Source organism: Sciurus carolinensis, chromosome 4 (assembly GCF_902686445.1).
Source record: "Sciurus carolinensis chromosome 4, mSciCar1.2, whole genome shotgun sequence".
NCBI classification, from domain to species: domain Eukaryota; kingdom Metazoa; phylum Chordata; class Mammalia; order Rodentia; family Sciuridae; genus Sciurus; species Sciurus carolinensis.
The window spans coordinates 111,957,659-111,977,770 of record NC_062216.1 but is presented as its reverse complement, the minus strand read 5'-3'; the positions used below and the strand labels follow the sequence as shown (position 1 = coordinate 111,977,770).

Sequence of the window (20,112 nt, the reverse complement as noted above, 5' to 3'; positions counted from 1 at the left end):
AGTCCCCTCCCTCTGAGGTCTCACTATAACTATGCTCTAGTATCCTCAGTTCCCCTTTGCTATTCTTAAGTCTCATGCCTATTATGGCACAAGGTCTTCCTGTACTGAGTTAAGGTATCCATTGTTTGCTCATCATGACAAATACAAATTGTCAAAGGTGAGCAGTAAGGAAAGTTCAAAACTTTTGCTGTGCTGCTGCCTTATTCTTTTTGTGGAGTCAGGGAAGAAAAGAAGCAAGGGATGAGGTGTGTTCTGTTATTCTGTGTTTTTGCTTACTTACTAAATTTGAAGAGTAATGATGATGACCATGATAAAATACCCTTCTTAAGTCACCTGCCCTAGTCTGATCCTTCTGCTCTTCAGGGACAGAGACCATGCTGCTGTTACTGTGCAGGAAGCATGGCATGAATACTTATTAATGCAAAGGATGACACGGGGCAGGTGGGACAGTCTGGCTATCCCTTACTCAGATTGCAGCTCCTACACCACTTCCGGGTCTCCTACTATAGTTCCGATGCCTTCATGCATGATCCTCCCCACTCCTCATGTCCTAGTCAGAAAGTTGTCTTCTTTGTCATTGGGCTCCTTATTATTATACACTACTGCCTCTGTCAGCTTCTCGTAGTCTCTCACTTCACGAGTAGTGAAACTTCTTGAGTTACTGTCTTGATCTTTAACACCAAATTTGAGTTTTCTCCCTTGTTGCCATTATTATTTTTTGCTTCTAGATTAAGTTTGATTTCCCACTTACATGAATTTGTCCATTCACTTTAAAAAACATTTCAAAATTCTATACTCTTCACCTTTCCTTTAATGAAAGGAGGAAATTGTGGGCTGCCTTTAGTCCCTCTGTTCTCAAATCTACTCAGTCATAAATGACACCCTTGTACCAGATCCTGTCCAGGTGTCCTCAGTGATAACCAGGCTAAAATGAGAGCAAATGCCAAGACCACTAGTCCTCACAGGGGAGGTATTTGTGTGGTCAGCACCCTATATGCCATTACTAAAGAATGATGAGCACTTAGGGCAACATGAATATAAATAAACTCTGTACCAGAGATCTAACTCTCTCAAGGTTTGCTAATGCGGGTTGGGAGGAATGCTATCTCCCTCATCTTGTGTGACTGAAATGTAAAGAATAAGAAATTTGGGGTGTTAGTGAGAGAGGGAAGTTCATCTGAGGAAGCTGCTTAGGCTGGGGTGAAGGAGGCAGTGAGGACACATGGTAATTTGTGTGCTCATCCTGATGAAAAGGGGGTCTTGGGTTTGAGAAGATTAGGATGTGGATAAGTGCAGATTCTAATTCCCAAAGCTCAAAACACCAGCCTGACGTAGTTTAACAGAGGATTATCCTCGGGGCCAAAGACCATCTGTACTTTTAAAGATACCGGGCTTGGGCCCCATCCAGCCTCCTCCCTCTGGTTTCTCTTTACCCTTCCCCAGCCAAACCCTCATCATATTTCCCCCTGGACCTCACCAGGGCACCACTGCTGAGCAGAATCATGAAGATGATGAAGGTCTCAAACCAATTGTGCTCCACGATGAGGAAGCAGGTTTTCCGCAGGATCCACCAAGACTTGCCTAGCCCTTCCTCAATGTTGACCTGGCAGCACTTGAACCGCTGGACGCAACCTGGCACCAGTGTGAGAGGAGGTCAGACTGTGGAAACTTGCCCCACCCACACCTGCCCTCTCCTCTATCTCCCAGGCCCCACCACACAGCAGGGAGGACAGTGGCTGAATCAGAGTATCTGATTCAGGAATGGAGACAGTGGCAGGGCTGAAGCTATACTGGAAAGGTTAACAGGGTAAGGACTTCTGGAGTCAGAAGGCAGGCACAGCCACAAGAGAAGAGAACTTTCTCATGGCAGAGTCTGGGCTGATACCAAAAGCAGACAGACAAAAGAAAAGCTGGAGAAGAGAAACTTATATGTCAGAATTGAGTAAGGGAAACAGTATGGACTTTCTTCAAAACGGGGGATTGGGACCAAAATTCTTGAAGATAGCCACCAAGCCCCGCCCCTCCGCCACCTGGCAGAGACATGTCCATGACCAGTGCATGTGCTCACTCCTCTCCTTGCCCCTTTTACCTTCTGTGAAGCAGGCATCTGGATCCAAGTATTCCTCAGGCTGTTCCACAGGGACTTCTTCTACTTCTGGCTTGATATCGATGGTGCTTCCTTCTGAGGAGCTAGTATCATCCAGTTTCTAGATATGCAAGGAAAGAGGGATGAAGCAACTCTGTAGCAATATGTCCACTTGACACGGATGACTAGTGGGGATGGGCCATATGTAATTCTTATCTATAATTCTTATTATAGCTCATCACCATCCAACTCATGATGAGCAGATTGAAACCATGAGGCCCTCAAATTCTGTCAGGATGGGATATAACAACAAAACCTACTTAGAGAAGACAGTGACCCAGCCTAAGCCACATGTGGCCCTGGGTTGGTCTCAGGCAGATTAATGGCAGGGAAGGATTTAATGGTTTACTCCAGTTTCTAATCCAGATGCTTCAGAAGCAATGGAGCTAACCCAGACTACTTCAGGGACTCAGTCATTAAGGGAAGGCATGAAACTAGTAGGTAGAGTTGTTCCTCAAAGTGAATTGGCTTTTGAAGAATCTACCAAACCCAGCGGTGACCCAATCCCTGGGGTTGACAGAATTCTGTTTGCTCTTTCACATAGGATTGAGGGTGGTTTCTAGGTTGGGACCTTACATCTTTGCTGCCTTCAGGATCTGACTCGCTGCTAACATCTTCTGTGTTCAGGTTCTCAAAGTCAGACTCGCCTACAGCAATAGGTACTCGTACAGTCAAGTTAGGATTGTTGATGAAGGACATGTGATCCTCATCAATGATATACTTTTCCACGCTGCTGCCAATGCCACTGGTTGTACCATTGCCATTCTTCTGGAAGTCACCGTTTCGGTGGATGTCTGCACCCGTATGGTTGGCAATACAGTTGGCCTTCTTTTCATATAACTCATCCAGAGGTTTCACTTCATCTGCCTCACGCTGCTTAAAATGAGCCTGCATGAAGGCATGCACTTTAAGTTTGGTCCAAGCCACACCCTTCTTGATGCGGATTACTGAGATCTGTAGGTTGTTCATCTCCCCATCATCATCTGTGGCTGCCAGGTTGTCTGCACTGAAGGAGCTCAGAAGCAAGGCCAGAAAGAGGTTCAGCACCTATACCAGTAGTATTAGAAAAAGAAGTGATTATAGAATGGTCTTAGGAAAAGTTATCCTGCTATACTAGGGGCTGCAAATTAGAAGCCAGCAGAATGCATGTAATAGATTCAAGAATTTCTTTCTCTTTCTTTTTTTGGTACCAGGAATTGAATCCAGAGGCACTTAACCAGTGAGCCACATCCCCAGCCATTTTTTACATTTTATTTAAGAGACAGGGTCTCGTTAAGTTGCTTAGGGCCTTGCTAAGGTATTGAGGCTAACTGAACTCTTGATCTTCCTGCCTTAGCCTCCCAAGCTACTGGGATTACAAGTGTGCATCGCCACATTGGGATAGATTCAAGAATTTGTTGTGTTTCGTTGGCCTGAATAGTATTTTAAATGCTAATGTCACCTGGTGGAAATTCATTTTAAAGCAAGCAGTCTAGCATCTCTTTTCTTGGCTATTTTATAGTTTTACAGTTATACGTATGCACCCCAAAATATACTACTTCTCTTATAACCAGAAAAAGCAAAGATTGTATTCACTTTGATTAGAAAAATCTCTGAAAATAAAAATTGGTGGATTTGGATTTTTGGGGAAGGTCAAAGAGTACATAGATGTCACATATTCATAAGAAGTAGGCCCACGTTAGAGAAAAAAAAAATTAGCCTTGGTCGGTCACACTTCCATACAACAAATAAAGAAAATAGAACTGAAATATATTTCATATCAGCTTATTTTAAGAATGAATTTTGAGGTTGTGAGTGTAGCTCGGTAGTGGAATGTGTACTTAGTATGTGTGAAATCCTAGCTTTGAGTCCCAGTACCAAGAAACAAAAAAATAACTTTTCTTTGCTTCCTAACATTTATAAAAATAAATGTAGTCATTGTAGTGTGTGCCTGTAGTGCTGGTTATTTGGGAGGCTGAGGCAGGTGAATGGCTTAAATGCAGGAGTGTGAGGCCAGCCTGGGTATCATATTGAGACCTTATCTCAACAAAACAAAATTAAATAATTAAAAAAAAAACCCCAAAAACACAAGCAAGACAGTGATGGTATCTTTGTGTTCTATGGCATAGCCAATGTCAAGTCACCAGATACAAGTTTATTTTTGTTTTAATTTCCTATTTTACTACACTGGACATTAATTTATTTTTCAGTGGCACCCACCTGTAATCCCTGCAACTCAGGAGTATGACAGGAAGATTGCAAATTCAAGGCCAGCTGTGGTAACTTAGCAAGACCCTATCTCCAAAAAAACAAAACAAAACAAAACACCCCAAAAACAAACAATAACAACAAAACCTTAAAAAATAAAAAAGAACCGGGGATGTAGCTCAGTGGTAAAGTGCTACTGGATTCAACCTCCAATACCCCTCACCAACAATTCATTTATTTTTATTAAGTCCTACTTTGAAAAGTGGGAGAGGTATTCACTTCCTGATTTAATTTGTCCTTTACTTTGTCATACTTTGGAAGAAGAGTAGGGCATATAGTTTAGGTAGAGATAATAGTGTATGCTGAGTAAGGGAGTAGAAATAATAAACTGTAAGTATTTGGATTATCTGGGCCATTTGTAGAGTTAAAAAGAAATTTACAAAATGGAATAGGAAAGGGCTTGGAAGTCCAGTTAAGGGATATAAATTTTACTTAATAGGAGCCACTGTTTGTTTTTCTGCTACAGGGGATTGAACCAGGACCTCGTACTTGCTAGGCAAGTGTTCTACCACTGAAAGACATCCTCAGTTCCCCCTCCTCTTTTTATATTTTATTTTGAGATGGGATCTTGCTAAGTTGCCTAGGTTGGACTTAAACTTGCAATCCTCTGCCTCTCGTCATTCTAAGTTGTGGGATTATAGGTGTGTGCCACCACACTCAGGTCCACTATTAGTTTTTGAATAAAGGAGACACAGAAAATGACATATTTGAGAAAGTTATTCCTATTTGCTACATATTGAGGAGGCTGGAAGCTAGAAAGCTATTGTAGGCATGGGCTAATAAGGTCTGGATCAAGCTACGGTAGTCCCAAACCTTAGCACGTGAGTCTCTGGCAGGGGATAGACCCTTGTTAAAATACATATCCTTGGCCTACCTTGAAGAGACCCTGATTCAGCAGATCTGGTGTAGGGTCTGGGACTATGCTTTTATTAATGCATGAGTCTCAGATGATTATGATGTAGGTGGTATTCAGATCACACTTTTAGAAATACTGCATGGATTATAGAAATGCAAAGGAAGGGGTAGATTATAAAAACAAGATGAAGAAAGATGTATGTGTAGAAATGCCATGAAAGAAGACGTGAAGCAAGATGTAGTGAAGAAAGATATATTTAAAATGCATTTGGTACCTGTTGCAGTACAGAAAAAAGAGAAAAGGCTCTGAAGTTATAAGATCCTAGAGACTAGATGGGCAGAGGGACTGAACAAAAGGGAACCTGTTAAAGTGTCATGGGGGCAGAGATGATTTTAGTCATGTGTTCAGGTATCTGGAAGCGGACGTGGGGAGATGTCCTGGAGACAACAGAGAGGTTGGTGAGGTTAAGTGGTAAGAAATGTTGATATACTATCTGCCAGGAAGCAGGAGTATACTCCCCAAAGGAATGGAAAAATTTAGAGGTATCAGAAAAGAGGGAAAGGTGGCTAGGAATGAGATAGATTAGAGAAATATCATGGTAGCTACTTTTACAGGTCAAATGAAAGCATAGGATAGGACGTCTGGTTCAGAGGCTGGTGATAGAATCCCTCAGCTGGCATATTTCTTTCTTTTTTTTTTTGTACTGGGGATTAAACCCAGGAGCACTTAACTCCTGAGCCATATCCCCAGTCCTTTTTATATTTTGTTTAGAGACAAGGTCTTGCTAAATTGCTTACAGCCTTGCTAAGCTGATGAGGCTGGCTCTGAACATACAATCCTCCTGCCTCAGTCTCTTGAGCTGCTGGGATTATAGGTGTGTGCCACCATGCTCAACTGGCATATTTCTTTACAACAGAAAGGGGAAAGGAAATAATATGGATGAGTTGATAAGAGATCATTTGAGCCTGCCATCTTCCAGTCTTCCTTGCTCTACTCTTGCAAGTAGGATTTGGAGACCTGATTCATAAATTGTGACTTCTCAAATTGTAGTGTGCACATGAATCACATGGAGATCTTGTTATAAATGTAGATTCTGATTCAATAGTTTTTTTTGGAGGGGACGGTTCCAAGATTCTACATTTCAAGCATACTCTCATGCAATCTTATTGCTGCTGTCCTTAGATTATGTGTTAAGAAATATGTTATTAAAATCTCTGGCTGGCGAGGGGCTGGAGTTATGGCTCAGTGGTAGAATGCTTGCCTGGCATGTGTAAGGCCCTGGGTTTGATACTCAGCACCACATATAAATAAATAAAATAAAAGATCCACTGACAACTGAAAAAAATATTTTAAAAAAATCTCTGCTGGTGATTCTTCTATACACAGAGGAGAAAACAGGCAGGTGGAGGAGCAGAGTAAAGCAAGAAAGTGATTTCCCATTTATACAGATAAAAATCAAACTCTAAGATGGCTTAGATCAGTGGTTTCAATGTTGAGTAATTTTGTACCCCAGGGACATTTGGCAATGTCTGCAGTCTTTTTTGATCAACCCAATTTGGGGGACGCTACTGGCAGCTTGTGGGTCAGGGATGTTGTTAAGTTCTACAATGCACAGGGCAGTCTCACAACAAATAACTATCTAGCTCAAGATGTTAACAGTGCCAGGGTGGAGAAATCCTAGTTTAGAAAAAGGAAAAAAAAAAATTTTTTTTTGGTAGTTGAAAGAGCATAGGCTTTGTAGTCTACGTTCAAATAGAGGCCTTGATATTTAATAGCTGTGTGATCTTGGGAAAATCACTTATGTTGAGTTTTGTTTTCTTAACAATGAAAAAGGTTTGGCAGGTTGTGCTGTGTTATGACTTAATAGGTATTCTCTGAAAAACCAGTCTCTCCCTCATTTGTACCTTAGGGTTTCTGGGCCAAGAAAGAACAAATATGTCAATAGACATGGAAAGTGATAGAGGGACTATGCAGACTGGGTTTCTGGGCCAAGGGTAGGATGATCAGGGCAAAGAACAAAAATGTTTTAGAAATTAGTACTAACCACCAAGTTGCCAATAACCATGACCATCATAAAAACAATGAGGCACATGGCCTGGCCTGCCACCTCCATGCAGTCCCACATGGTCTCAATCCATTCCCCGCATAACACTCGAAAGACAATGAGGAAAGAATGGAAAAAGTCATGCATGTGCCAGCGAGGGAGTTCACAGTCCTGGTTGATCTTGCAGACACATTCTTTGTAGCTTTTCCCAAAGAGCTGCATTCCCACCACAGCAAAGATGAAGACAATAATGGCCAGCACCAGGGTCAGGTTGCCCAAGGCACCCACTGAATTTCCAATAATCTTGATCAGCATGTTCAGGGTGGGCCAGGATTTGGCCAATTTGAAGACTCGGAGCTAAGGAGAAAATAAACAAACAAAAACTAAATGATACTCAATCCATTTTCTTACCATGTGACTAAAATAACAACATATAAAATTTATAAGCTCAGCTTAAATTTATTTAACAACCTTGAGAAATTCCCAGAATTTTCTTAGTGTCTCAGACTAAAAGGGGAGAAACTGAGGTATAGATAAGAGAAAACTAATTAATTTCACAGTAAGTAAAAAATTTTTTTTATTAAAATATTTTTTATTTTTACAGACACATAAGTTTGCTTACTACAATAAAAGTCACCAACATATTTAAAAAATTTAGAGCTAGAATCTAAGAATGCTATCTTTAGTTCTTTGTATTAGATCCTGCGTCCATCCGCTTTTTAAAAACTCACACATGGTCATCTCTCTTTCCTGCTGATTTCCCCTTGAAATCTCAAGGTACATGTCAAGGAAAATGTGATTTGTGGGAAACCAAAATAACAGTATGGCAAGGACAATGAAAAGAAGTCATCTATCACCTTAAAAAGGCAAGCATTTAAAAATTCTAAGTATTGGCTGGGCATGGTAGTGCATATCTGTAATCTCAGCAGCTTGGGAGGCTGAGGCAGGAGAATTGCAAATTCAAAGCCAGCCTTAGCAATTTAGTGAGGCCCTAAGCAACTTAGCAAGACCCTGTATCAAAATAAAATATTAAAGAAGGGCTAGGGATGGGGCTCACTGTTTAAGTACCTCTGGGTTCAATCCCAGGAACAAAAAAAAAAAAGAAAAAAAATCTTAAGTCCAACAAATAATCGATGGCTGCCATGCAACTTTGTGATATGCTCAGAATTACTTGGAGAAAAAGTACAACTCCCAAATAGAGGAAGTTCTACATATATCAAACATCTTTTGAAAAGAGTCTATATTATTATTAATTCAGAGGACAAAACTTTTGGTATCTGTCAGGAAAATTTGATATTCTGTAATGCATGATTACAAGATCTTGGCAAATAAACTGAGAATTATAATGCATAAAGCCCATGGTGGCTTGGCCAAAGAAATGATAAGATCATTATCTGATGTCATAAGTTAACAAATAACCAATAACTGATACATAATATAACAGGAATTCTGCTAGAAGGCAACAAGTCTCATCTGAGATGGTCTGCCATATGTGTATCTGGGCCACTCATATATTTTTTTCCCTGCTTGGCTTCTAATATATTCAGAGTATTAATTTTTATGGTCTCTATCTTTCATTTCTTCCACTTATTATTGAGATAATAAGAACTATTCTCAAAAAGTCAACTGTGGATGAATCTAAACCAGTTACTAGTGAGCAGAGGTTTCAGAAACTTGGGCAGATGTCATTTGTGACTTGCATCAAGTGAAATCTCCATTTTACAAATAGTTTCATTCTATTCCAAATCTCTTTCTTTGTTCTCCTGAATATCCTGATGAAAAAACCTTAAACCCTTTCAGTTGCAAGTACTTCGGTATATTCTTGATTGGGAGAGAAAACCCTAAACTATTCTGATGCCAATGAGGCAACAGTGAGCTTGGAGTGAGATACCCCCAGTGTAATTCAGTTTCTCCAAGGACTTACTCAAGACATAACTTATGATATTACTTACAGGCATCTCTTTTGAAGATTTTATTAACTACTCTTTCAGAGTCATTTTAGTAATTTGGACATTAACTTCAAATATGTTAATAAAAAATTCTTAGCTAATAAAGCGGAAAACCCAATGTTCAACAACTAATTTCAATATAATTAAAAAAAAACTTCTTATGAATTTCTGGAAGGGGTCACCATGATAAAAGAAACAAGAAAATTCATCTTTGAAAATGGAGAAATTCTTTGCTTTTCAGGGAAAACAGTTGCTCAGATAAAGAAACAGTTCCCTAGAAAACCAAATTAGACCCCAGAAAAGCCTTTGAGAGGCCTTTGTCTTTTAGACAAAGAGGCATTATTTTCTGATGAAATTCCCCAAATTCATTTTTGTTTGCTTAATGATTTAAAAAACTGACTTACATTATGCATCTAATGGGAAAATTTTCAACCTTTTAGTAGCTAAGTCAACTAAATGACCAACTGGAATTGGGAGTAGAATATAGCTAAGGTTTTTAAAATTTATTTTTTTTTTATTTTAAAACAGTTAAGTTTACTTATACAAAACTCTTTCTTAGTAGTTCCAAGATAGGAAATTAAAAGAAATCGGAGAAATGTGGAATACCAATCGGAAAGATCGCAGCACCGAAAGCCCCTCCACGTCTGCTAGACCCAGTTCCATTAAACTGAGGGAGACAATAAATCCGTCAAAAATGTTCCAACCTTCTTGGAAATAATAGTAGGGATCCATGGCTATGAGCTTCAGGAACATTTCTGCTGTGAAAATTCCAGTGAAAACCTAAAGAAGGGGAGGCAGGAGGTAAGGAAAAGAAATAATAGAGAATGCCTTTATCATTATCATTGATTACAACATGTCCGTGAAGCTTCGAGAGGCAGACTTGGTTTCTGCATCCATAGACGTTAATACCTGGATGTCTCACAAGCACCCCACATGATGCAGGAAAATCTCCCTACTTTCCTCTTTAATGAAGACCTCAGTCCCAATGTTCCCATCTTTGTTGTCGGAATTACTCAAATTGGGCTGGGGCTGTGGCTCAGTGGCGGAGTGCTTGCCTGGCATATGTGAGGCCTTGGGTTCAATCTTCAGCACCACATAAAAATAAAATAATATAATAAAGGTACTGTGTTCCCTCTACATGTAAAAAAGAAAAAATTAAATATATATATAAATATAATATATATAACACATACATATATAAATCTATATATATATAAAGAATTACTCAAATCACATTGTTCAGAAGGCAGTTAAATCATCTAAGCAATGTTAACTGCACACAAGATAACTCCTTTTAAGGGTCAGCTGTCCCTTTGAATGTATATGCTGGGAATTTTTGCTTTTAAAAACTAATCACTTTCAGCCAGTCATGGTGGCCCCTGCCTGTAATCCCTGTGACTGAGGCTGAGATAGGAGGATTATAAGTTTGAGACCAGCCTAGGCAACTTAGTGAGATGCTGTCTCAAAATTAAAAAAGGCCTGGAGGTGTAGCTCAGTGGTAGAGTACTTGCCTAGCATGTACAAGGCCCTGGTTTCAATCCCCAGTACTGCAAAACAACAATAAGAACAATACAACAAACCATTCCTTTTTTTTTTTTTTTAATACCTTTATTTTACTTATTTATTTTTATGTGGTGCTGAGGATTGAATTCAGTGTCTCACACATGCTAGTCAAGTGCTCTACCACTGACTACAACCCCAGCTCCAACAAATCATTTTTTAAAAAATATTTTTTAGATGTTGATAGAGCTTTATTTTATTCATTTATTTATATGTGGTGCTGAGGATCGAAACTAGTGCCTCACACATGCTAGTCAAACATTCTACCACTGAGACGCGACCCCAACTCCACCAACAAATCATTCCTATCCAAGTAGACAGTAGTTACCAGAGGCTGGGAAAAGACAGAAGAGGGGAAGGGAGAGAGGTTGATCAATGGGCACAATGTTACAGGTAGACAGGAGGAATAACTTCTGGTGCTTTGGCACCCCAGGGTGCCCACAGCTAGCAATAATGTATTCCATATTTCAAAACAGTCAGAGAGGACTTTGTTCTCATCACAAAGAAATGATAGTGGAAATAATGGGTATACTAATGGACCTGAATAGTTCACTACACAATATATATACATAAATTGAAACATTACATGGTAACTCAAAAACATGTACAATTATGTGTCAATTAAAAATAAAACAAAACTTGCAAAAGAGATCATTCATTGTTATTAGTCCTTATTTGATAGTTATATGTTTTAGCAAACCAAGACATATTCAACAAGATTTGTTAAGTCATAAAAGGAATTAAATAGTGACAAAAGTGTGTAAAATATAGGAAAAAAATACCCATAATTTCACATATCATTTTAGGTCTTATTTTCTACTTATCATGATCCATCCATGCTGCTATACAGCTTTTTTAACTTCTGCTTTTATTGCTGTATAAGAGTCTATTGGTGGTTGGGTGCAGTGGCACATGCCTATAATCCCAGTTACTTGGAGGCTGAGACAGGTGGATCCCAAGTTTGAGTCCAGCCTCAGTAATTTAGTGAGACCCTGTCTCAAAAAAAAAAAAAAAAAAAAAAAGGGCTGGTGGTATATTTCAATGGTAGAGCACCCCTGGATTAAATCCCTAATAACACACACACACACACACACCAAAAGAAAAAAACTACTGGTGCCCACCATGCATGAGGCCCTGGATTCAATCCCTTGCACTGTAAAGAAAAAGAAAGGGGGTAGGGGGCAGATTCTACTGGGTGACTATATCTTTAAGAATTTTTTTTTTATTGTCAGAGACTTTGGTACTACTTCCTTTTTGGTTTTTAAATATTTTAATGATGTAAGAAGTATTAGGTTTGCAGTTTACTGTGTGCAAGAATGATTTCTTCTCTATGTTCCTCTCCTCCCATTCTTCTACCTGACAGAGCACCTTGTGTTTCCCAAGGCCTTCTTCCTGTAGGCCTTATTAAGGTAACATGCAGGAGCAAAGCTGAATCCCTTGAGTGTCCCCTATGAAAAGACCAACACTCTCTAGGCCACACAACAGACTCTTACTGAATATTATGCTTTTAGAGGGGAGAATTTTTCATGCAATGGGTTTACAACTATCATAATAAATTAGTACTTGTAACAACTACCTGATCACCAAGTTTACATGTGAAGAAGTTTAAGGAAAGCTTTGAAAACATAGTCTGAGGAGAACTGAAAACAGTAAAAAATGCTTACATTATAGAAGCTGTTTAGATATAAGTTGAATTAATATATATCAAAAATGAAATAGAAGGACTTGATAAAAACACATCAAAATGGATAAACGGGCTGTCTGGTTATTTGGTGTTTCTATACTTTTCTGTGGCACCTCATTTTTCCAATTTGAAGATGCAGTATTGTAAAATGCAGAAAAATTCCTAGAGATTCAGTTTTGCAAAATCAAAGCTCCTAGTACAAGATAAGCATCTGCAGATGGAACAGTCTGCATCTCCCAGGTTAAGGCAAAGTAGGACAGTTAATCAAATCCTGATGTACATTTCATCCTTTGTGCAAATCCAGCATAGTTTTCTGCATCTAGAAATGTTAGCCTGCTTAAGAAAACCACTAAGCAGAGACTTGATCTATTATCACACTGTCTCCTAGTGAACACACAGGAAGTGCTCAATAATAAGCACTAGCTCACTGACCACAGAATAGTGCACCAGGGATACTCTAGTTCCGATGGGGAACTCAAATATTATGCAGTTAACATGGTACTGCCTGTAACTGAAATGAATGATTCTGGATGCCCGGCAGGAACGAACTGTTCACAACAGAGGCCAGCTGCCACATTGCTTTGGCACATGGTATATGCTATTAGTTGGGCTGTATGTCAAAATGCATCTGAAACTATTAGCTAAGTGACAGAATTATTTTTTTAAAGACTGAGACAAGTGTTGGGTGCAGTGGCATATGCCTGTAACCTCAGTGACATGGGAAGCTGAGACAAAAGGATTCCAAGTTCAAGGCCAGTCTCAGCAAGTTTGAGGCAAGCCTGGGCAACTCACCCTGTCCCAAATTAAAAAAATAAAAAGGGTTGGGGATGTAGATCAGTGGTAGAGCACCCCTGGGTTCAGTTCCCAGTATTCAAAAGAAAAAAAAGAGAGAGAGAGAGAGAGAAAGAATGGATTTAAGGTTATCCCTATGGTAACACTCTTATTTGCACTGCGATATGCTTCTAGAGGAGAAAAGGAACTTATAAGCAGCAAATCAGCAATTGTACATAAGTGTCAATCTTGTGAATGTCATCAGATATTCACCTAAGAATTTATGTTCTAATACCATCATTCTCAAAGTACAGTCGAGGATTCTTGGGGTTCCTAAGATCCTTTCAAGGTACATGAAGTCCTTTTCCAACTACATTTCTGTGTAAGGCCAGGTTTTCTTCCTATACTTGAACCAAAACAATCTATCCCAATGAACTGAAAGCAGTAGTTAAGAGAATCTAGTTATATTTTATGAAATCAAAACACATGAAAAAAATTTGCAAAAATGTCAAATAATGTCATTCCTATTTTTTCTTAGAAAATAGCTTTTTCCTCCATAAAACATTATTTATGCAAACATGTACTAGAAATATTGTGATTTTTAAACATGACTATTTAAAAAAATTCCTACTTTAATTTCAAATATGGTATATGTTGATAGGTATAATCAACAGAAACAAAAACTCTTAGCTCTTTCTAAGAGTATGAAGACCAAAATATGATTGAGAACCACTGCTTCAGTAGAATAATCTGAATTCACAGTCATCATGTCTTTCTAGTTTGGACAAGCCTCTGGGCATAGGCTAAGAGTTCTAGGACTGGGTTTTTATCTGGGGTCATCCTGAAGTTTGGGAAATACACCCCTTAGTAGGCTACAGAGAGGTGGCCTGGTGTGGGGAGTCAGATCCAGCAGGATAAAGAGCTCTTATGCTGGGGAAGAGCTGCTGTGGGGTAAGAGGTTGTCCATATGCACATCCCCTATGAGGCATCAGAGTCAAGTGGAGTAGGAGAAACACTGATGGCCCGCATGGGCTCTAAGAGCTTGCAAAGTGTGAGGGCCTGTCCACCTGGAAGATACTGGCAAGGATGTTAGGGGTGGAGGCATCCACCTCTGTATACTGAGGACACCCAGGATGGAGAGTCACTGAACATAGTGGGGAGGGTAGCCACACTGGGACAGGTTAACAGCACCTTTCTGATTAGGTAAGTGTATCAAAGATATAGTAGGAAGGGGTTTCTTATTGTTGGAGGAGATACAAACAGAAAAAGGGCAAACTAGAAAGCACGCTGTAGGCCCTGGACTAGAATTGGAAGTAACAGTGAAAGTGACAGTGTCCCCTCATGATTGTCAACACATACAGCAAGTTTGTCCTAAATGGCTCATCCTTTACCATGAGGATTGTATGTTGCTCCAAGCAATATGCACACCCAGATCCCAGGTCTTGTTTTTTTTTTTTTTTTTTTTTTTTTTTTTTTTGTGGTACTGGGGATTGAACCCAGGGTCTTGTGCTTGCAAGGCAAGCACTCTACCAACTGAGTTATATCCCCAGCCCCCAGGTCTTAACTTTGAAATACCATTTCCATTGAAAGAATCACAGCTTCTTGAGAAATGGCTGATTCCATTTCCAAAATGCAAAATCAGCCTGGACTATCCTATGGTACCAAAAAGCAAGGACGTATCTAAGCAAGGATATATCAAAAGGACACAGAAGTTGATCTACAGGGCCTCCCAATGGTCAAATCAGGGACAGTTTAAATGTCAAAGTAGATGATATTAATGGATTATAACTCATTGGATAGAACTGAAAACCATGAGTCCATACTGACATAAAGGAATAACTAAAAAGTTGAATGATCAGGATATTTAGAGAGTTCCAAAGTGTCTGCCTCATAAATACTAATTAATTATACATGGGAAAAGAGTTACTTTACAGAGAGAAGTTTGGCAGACACTACCTTAATCAAGTGATCAAATGAATATCAGTAACAATCAAGGGAATTGTGTGACACCTAGTAGACACAATGAAAGAAAGACAGCCTAACTTGGGTGATATTCCTACTCAAAGGTAAAGCCTATCTCTAATCATGTGGAAGCATCAGAAAAATGCAAATTAAAGGAACTCTACAAAATAACTGACCATTTAATCTTCAAAGTGTCAAGGTCATAAAGCCAAGAGAAGCCTGAGGAATTCTTCTGGCCTAGAGAAGCTTAAAGAGATATGACCATTAAATGCAATGGGTAATTTGAGACCTGCATCCTTTTGTTACAAAGGTCATCGTTGGGATCATTGGCAAAACCTGAATAGAGCCTGAGAATTAGATGTTTATAATGTAGTAAGGTTAATCTTCTGATTTTGACGGTTATGTGATGGTTATTTAGGAGAATGTACTTGTTTATTAAAAAAAACCTCATCACACATTAAAGTATTTTGGGGCGATAAAGCTATGTTGTTGAGTTACTCGTAAAAGTTTTTTATACTGTACTTGAAAATTCTCTGTAAGATTCAGACTGTTACTAGAATGCACTAATAAAAATTTTTAAAATATTCAGATTGTTCAGCATACTACAGTGATGTAGCCACATCAATGTTCATAGCTGCTCAATTCACAATAGCTAGATTGTGAAACCAACCGAGATGCCCTTTAATTGGTAAATGGATAAAGAAACAGTGGTACATATACACAATGGAATACTACTCAGCCACAAAGAAGAATAAAATTATGGTAATTGCTGGTAAATGGATGAAGTTGGAAAATATCATGCTAAGTGAAATAGGCCAAGCCCAAAAAACCAAAGGCTGAATGTTTTCTCTGATAAGTGGATGACGATACATAGCAAGGGGGGGTAGTTGGTGGGGGGAAGAGAAGAATGAACTTTGGATGATGTAGAGGAAAATGGGGTGGGAGGGGGTGGGGGAAGGAGAGATAGTAGAATGAGACGGTATTACCCTATGAATATACATGAATGGTGTGAATCTACCTTGTGTACAACTGTAGAAATGAAAAGTTGTACCCCATTTGTGCACAATGAATCAAAATGCAGTCTGTAAAAAAAAAAAAAATTAAATAAAAAAATTCAGATTGTTTAAAACTCCTAAACTTACTATTGTATTAAATTGGTTAAAAACAGACTAGAAAATAATCAAAACATTTATCTACTATATAATACAAAGTCTGTATAAGTCACATAGCCTCGTGGGCTTTAATTTCCTCTAAAAAACAGGGGAGTTGGATGGGATTATTTCTAAGGTTCTTCCCATGATTAGCATTTTCTCTTTCAGGGAGTTGATGAAAGAGGCAGGCAATTTCAATTTGCAGTAGACTATTCTCATCTTCCCTCAAAAACATCTATGTGCCTGTCTAGGGTCAACAGAATTTAACTCACTGTCCAGGTGGTGTGAAACGTCTCCTCTTCCCACCCTAAGACAAGGTTGTACTTTGCTTCAACCAAGCTAGTCAACCTTACGTTTTTCCATCCTCATTCTTAGGTCAAAGGCTCTACTCCAATCTCCCAAATCTTTGAAGATCTCCTACTGAATTACATGAATACAGTTCCTAAGATTTATAGGATACTTTTAGATACCCCAAATATTTTTGAAAAGGTTCTCAACTTATCCTCCCAACCATAAGTGAGATGGTGTTATTCTCATTTCACAGGTGCCGATCGTTTCTCCAGAGAAACCATTAGCTTATTTAAGGTTAAGCTATCTCTAACAGGAACCAACACCCAAATCTTCTAATTCTGTGTTGTCTTTACCAGCTCGGCACTTGTGTTTTCCTTTTTCGTGGTGCTGGGGTTGGAACCCAAGGCCCTCACACATGCTGGCAAGTGCTCTACCATTGAGCTACTTCCCCAGCCTCAACACTCGTGTCATCAAAATATGTCTTTGAGCTTCTGCTACCATTCAGAAAACACTCAAATGGACATTTCCTTGGGGTCCAGCAAATACCCAACTTCCTTATCTGACATCTCCCACTCAGGGGACAGGCATCTCTCACCCAATATATACAAAACAGAACTTTGGATTTTAAACTGCAAAGGTGTTCCTTCTTCAGTCAGTCCTGTTTTTCCATTAGTTACTAAACTCCAAATCTAGGCACCATTTTTATTTTTTATTTTTTCCCTTACTCTCATACCCAGTCCAGTTTGCAGAACCATTCATGACTCCATCCCCACTGTTAACTATTCAGTCACTGTCCCCCTGAACTCCTGCCTTCTTATTTTAGAACTGGGTTCTGAGTTGGCTTGCCTTGGGAGTCTCTGAGTATTAGTTGCTGACATCTCTTTCTTCACAAACAGCTGTCAGCAAAGTCTTCTGAATGCTCACAACTCTAATTTAGGTGTCATCCTAAGCCTCTGTAGACTTTTAAGGAAGGGAAATATGAAGTTATTTGCTAGTCTGAGTGGGGGCAATTCTACTGGTGGTAGGTGAAAAGGCCTCTCAAAATCCCTTCAATATCAAGGACTGATTCTGTCAAAAGCAAGGAAAAGAGCAATGCTGGAAAAAAAAATGCAATGCTACAGAGAAAATGTCACCACCATCAACAATAAGCATCATCAGATCATATTCTTGTTACTAACTCTTGGTTATCTCTGATATTGCTGACTGGCTTAAAATTCTACCTGATGGTCAAGGCTCCTAGTTAGCCAGTCAGTCACACAATGTCCACCACAGGGTCAGTTAACAGGATTCCAGGACAGTTTGTGGGACTGTGCTGTTTCCAAAACTACAGTTTCACTGGGCTGCCTTCAAGGAGCCTAGAGCAGTCACTAACTCTAGATATGGATATTAGCTAGACCACAGAACCATCTGGGGTTTGTAGCAGGGAACACTATTGGCTAAAGGTAAAGGGATCTCTGTGCCATATGTTTTCTGAATGGGAAAATGAATAAAAATGATATTATAGAATTTTTTTTTTTTTTTTTTTAAGATCCAAAGTCTTTTTTTTTTTTTTTTTTTTTTTTAATTTATTGTGAACCAATGGGATACATGTTCTTTCTCTGTTTGTAGAATGTTAATAGTGTATTAGGACTTAAGGTGGAAGCTGTGTGTGTGAGAGAAAATGAGAAAGAGAGATACGAAACACAAATGGATAGGACACACTAAGCAGAGATCATGCTCTGATTAAAAACTGGGAGCTAAATATGAACATACCCATGCGCAACCCCAATGGAATAATAAGGCCCAGATGACTTAGAGGATTCTTTCCAACTAACTGTTTACTGGCCATCAAAATTCAATCAACTCCTGATTTTTGTACTGAAGAAGTAAAACAAATCATCCTAAATGACAAGTACTTGACTTCAGAATACATGGTGTAAGCTATTTTTAAAAACTGCAGCTTATTGCACTCTGGAGGCCAAGGTAGAAGGATTAGAAGTTCTAGGCCAACCTCAGCATCTTAGCAAGATTTTCTATTTATCTTGAAATATAAAATAAAAAGGGCTGGGGATGTAGCTCAGTGGTAAAGTGCCCCTGGGTTCAATCGCTAGTATCAAAATAAATAAATCTGCATACTTATCTTCTAAATAATATAATAAATTATTGTGACTTAAGCTAACATTAAAATAAATTTGGCACAGATCAACTAATAGCAGAAACTGGATGATGGCCCAGAAGTTGGATGGAGGGGGAGCCAGCAAAGGATTAAAAATTTCCCATAAATAGTCCCCACATGGATAAGTAAGATATGACAGTGCAGTAAATGTTCAGTGCTTAATGCACTAAAAAGCTGCCCTATTTTGTGGTGGTTGTTACTTGAGGTGAAAGGGAAAGTGATTTGCTAGAGCAATACAATGCAGGAATCAATGTGAGAAACAGAATGAGAGAAAAAAAAAAAAGACCCAGAAGTTCTTGGCTCTGGCTATTGAAACCAGCCCACTGTCCCTTGCCTCCCATTCTGTTGCCATGGTTGGTTTCTTGCCAATAGCTCCTAAATGACGTCTTCAAAGTTCTGTAGAAAGAGGAAACAGCTGAGGGATCACAACAGTGAGCAGAAGTGCTGGTGTCATGGCATATGTGGAAGCATTTGTCTTCCAATTAACTATTACTTTCCTGTCAACTAAACTCCAGCTTTTAGTACCAGAAAAAGATGTTCTATAGGCAAAACATGCTCAAATCATCATATCAGGAGACGGCGCTCCATCTTACCAGATTTCCTACAGCCAAGACGTGTTCAAACTGTGGTGTCATAGGATGATGCTCCATTGCCATAAAGAGTGTATTCAGAACAATGCAGATGGTGATGGCTAAGTCCACAAAAGGGTCCATAACAATCAAGTTCACAATCTCTTTGAGTTTTATCCAGTAGGGATGACACTCCCAAATGAGGAAAGTGTTGGCAAATTTATACCAGCATGGTGGGCACTTTCTCTGAGATTCTTCCAGTTCTGTAGTTAGAAAAGAACAAAGATGGCCCCTCAATCAGAGTGAGAAAACAAAGGGGACAATATGATCATTGGGGTCTATGAGAATAAAGGATGTCTGAGTGCTGATATTTCTAAATGTTTCCCTCAGTTCTTTCCCTTAAAGTAGAGAGGAGGCACGGTCCATGCAAATCACTTCCCCATCAACAATGATCTAGTTATAATTTATGTAAGACCCAAACTTCCAGTTAAGATGTAGACCACGGTGGTTAGGAGCTTGGCCTCTGGGGTCTGACTTCTTGGTTCAAATGGCTTCAATGCTTACAAGGTGTGTGGATTCAGGAAGGTAACTGACTTCTCTAGGGTTCAGTTGCCTTGTCTGTAAAACTGAGCACAGACTTTTTAGGTTCTGGGACTAAATGAAGTGTGTAACTCATTTCATGAGGCTATATGAGTTGGATTGAGGGTTAAAGGGGATGATGCATCTA

The 20,112-nt window shown here is 39.2% G+C and overlaps 1 protein-coding gene across 3 annotated transcripts in view; it reads right to left on the bottom strand.

Moving 5' to 3' along the window:
* The window catches only part of Scn8a (sodium voltage-gated channel alpha subunit 8), a 181,455-nt gene that overhangs the window by 30,490 nt on the left and 130,853 nt on the right, over window positions 1-20,112 (bottom strand). For all 3 annotated transcript variants that reach the window (XM_047548304.1, XM_047548303.1, XM_047548305.1), the window contains exons 14-19: window positions 19,410-19,648; window positions 9,849-10,022; window positions 7,294-7,650; window positions 2,723-3,193; window positions 2,090-2,207; window positions 1,478-1,632 (exon numbers count right to left, since the gene is read on the bottom strand). In XM_047548304.1, coding sequence (XP_047404260.1) covers window positions 1,478-1,632; window positions 2,090-2,207; window positions 2,723-3,193; window positions 7,294-7,650; window positions 9,849-10,022; window positions 19,410-19,648 — 1,514 coding nt within the window. The remainder of the gene's footprint in view (window positions 1-1,477; window positions 1,633-2,089; window positions 2,208-2,722; window positions 3,194-7,293; window positions 7,651-9,848; window positions 10,023-19,409; window positions 19,649-20,112) is intronic.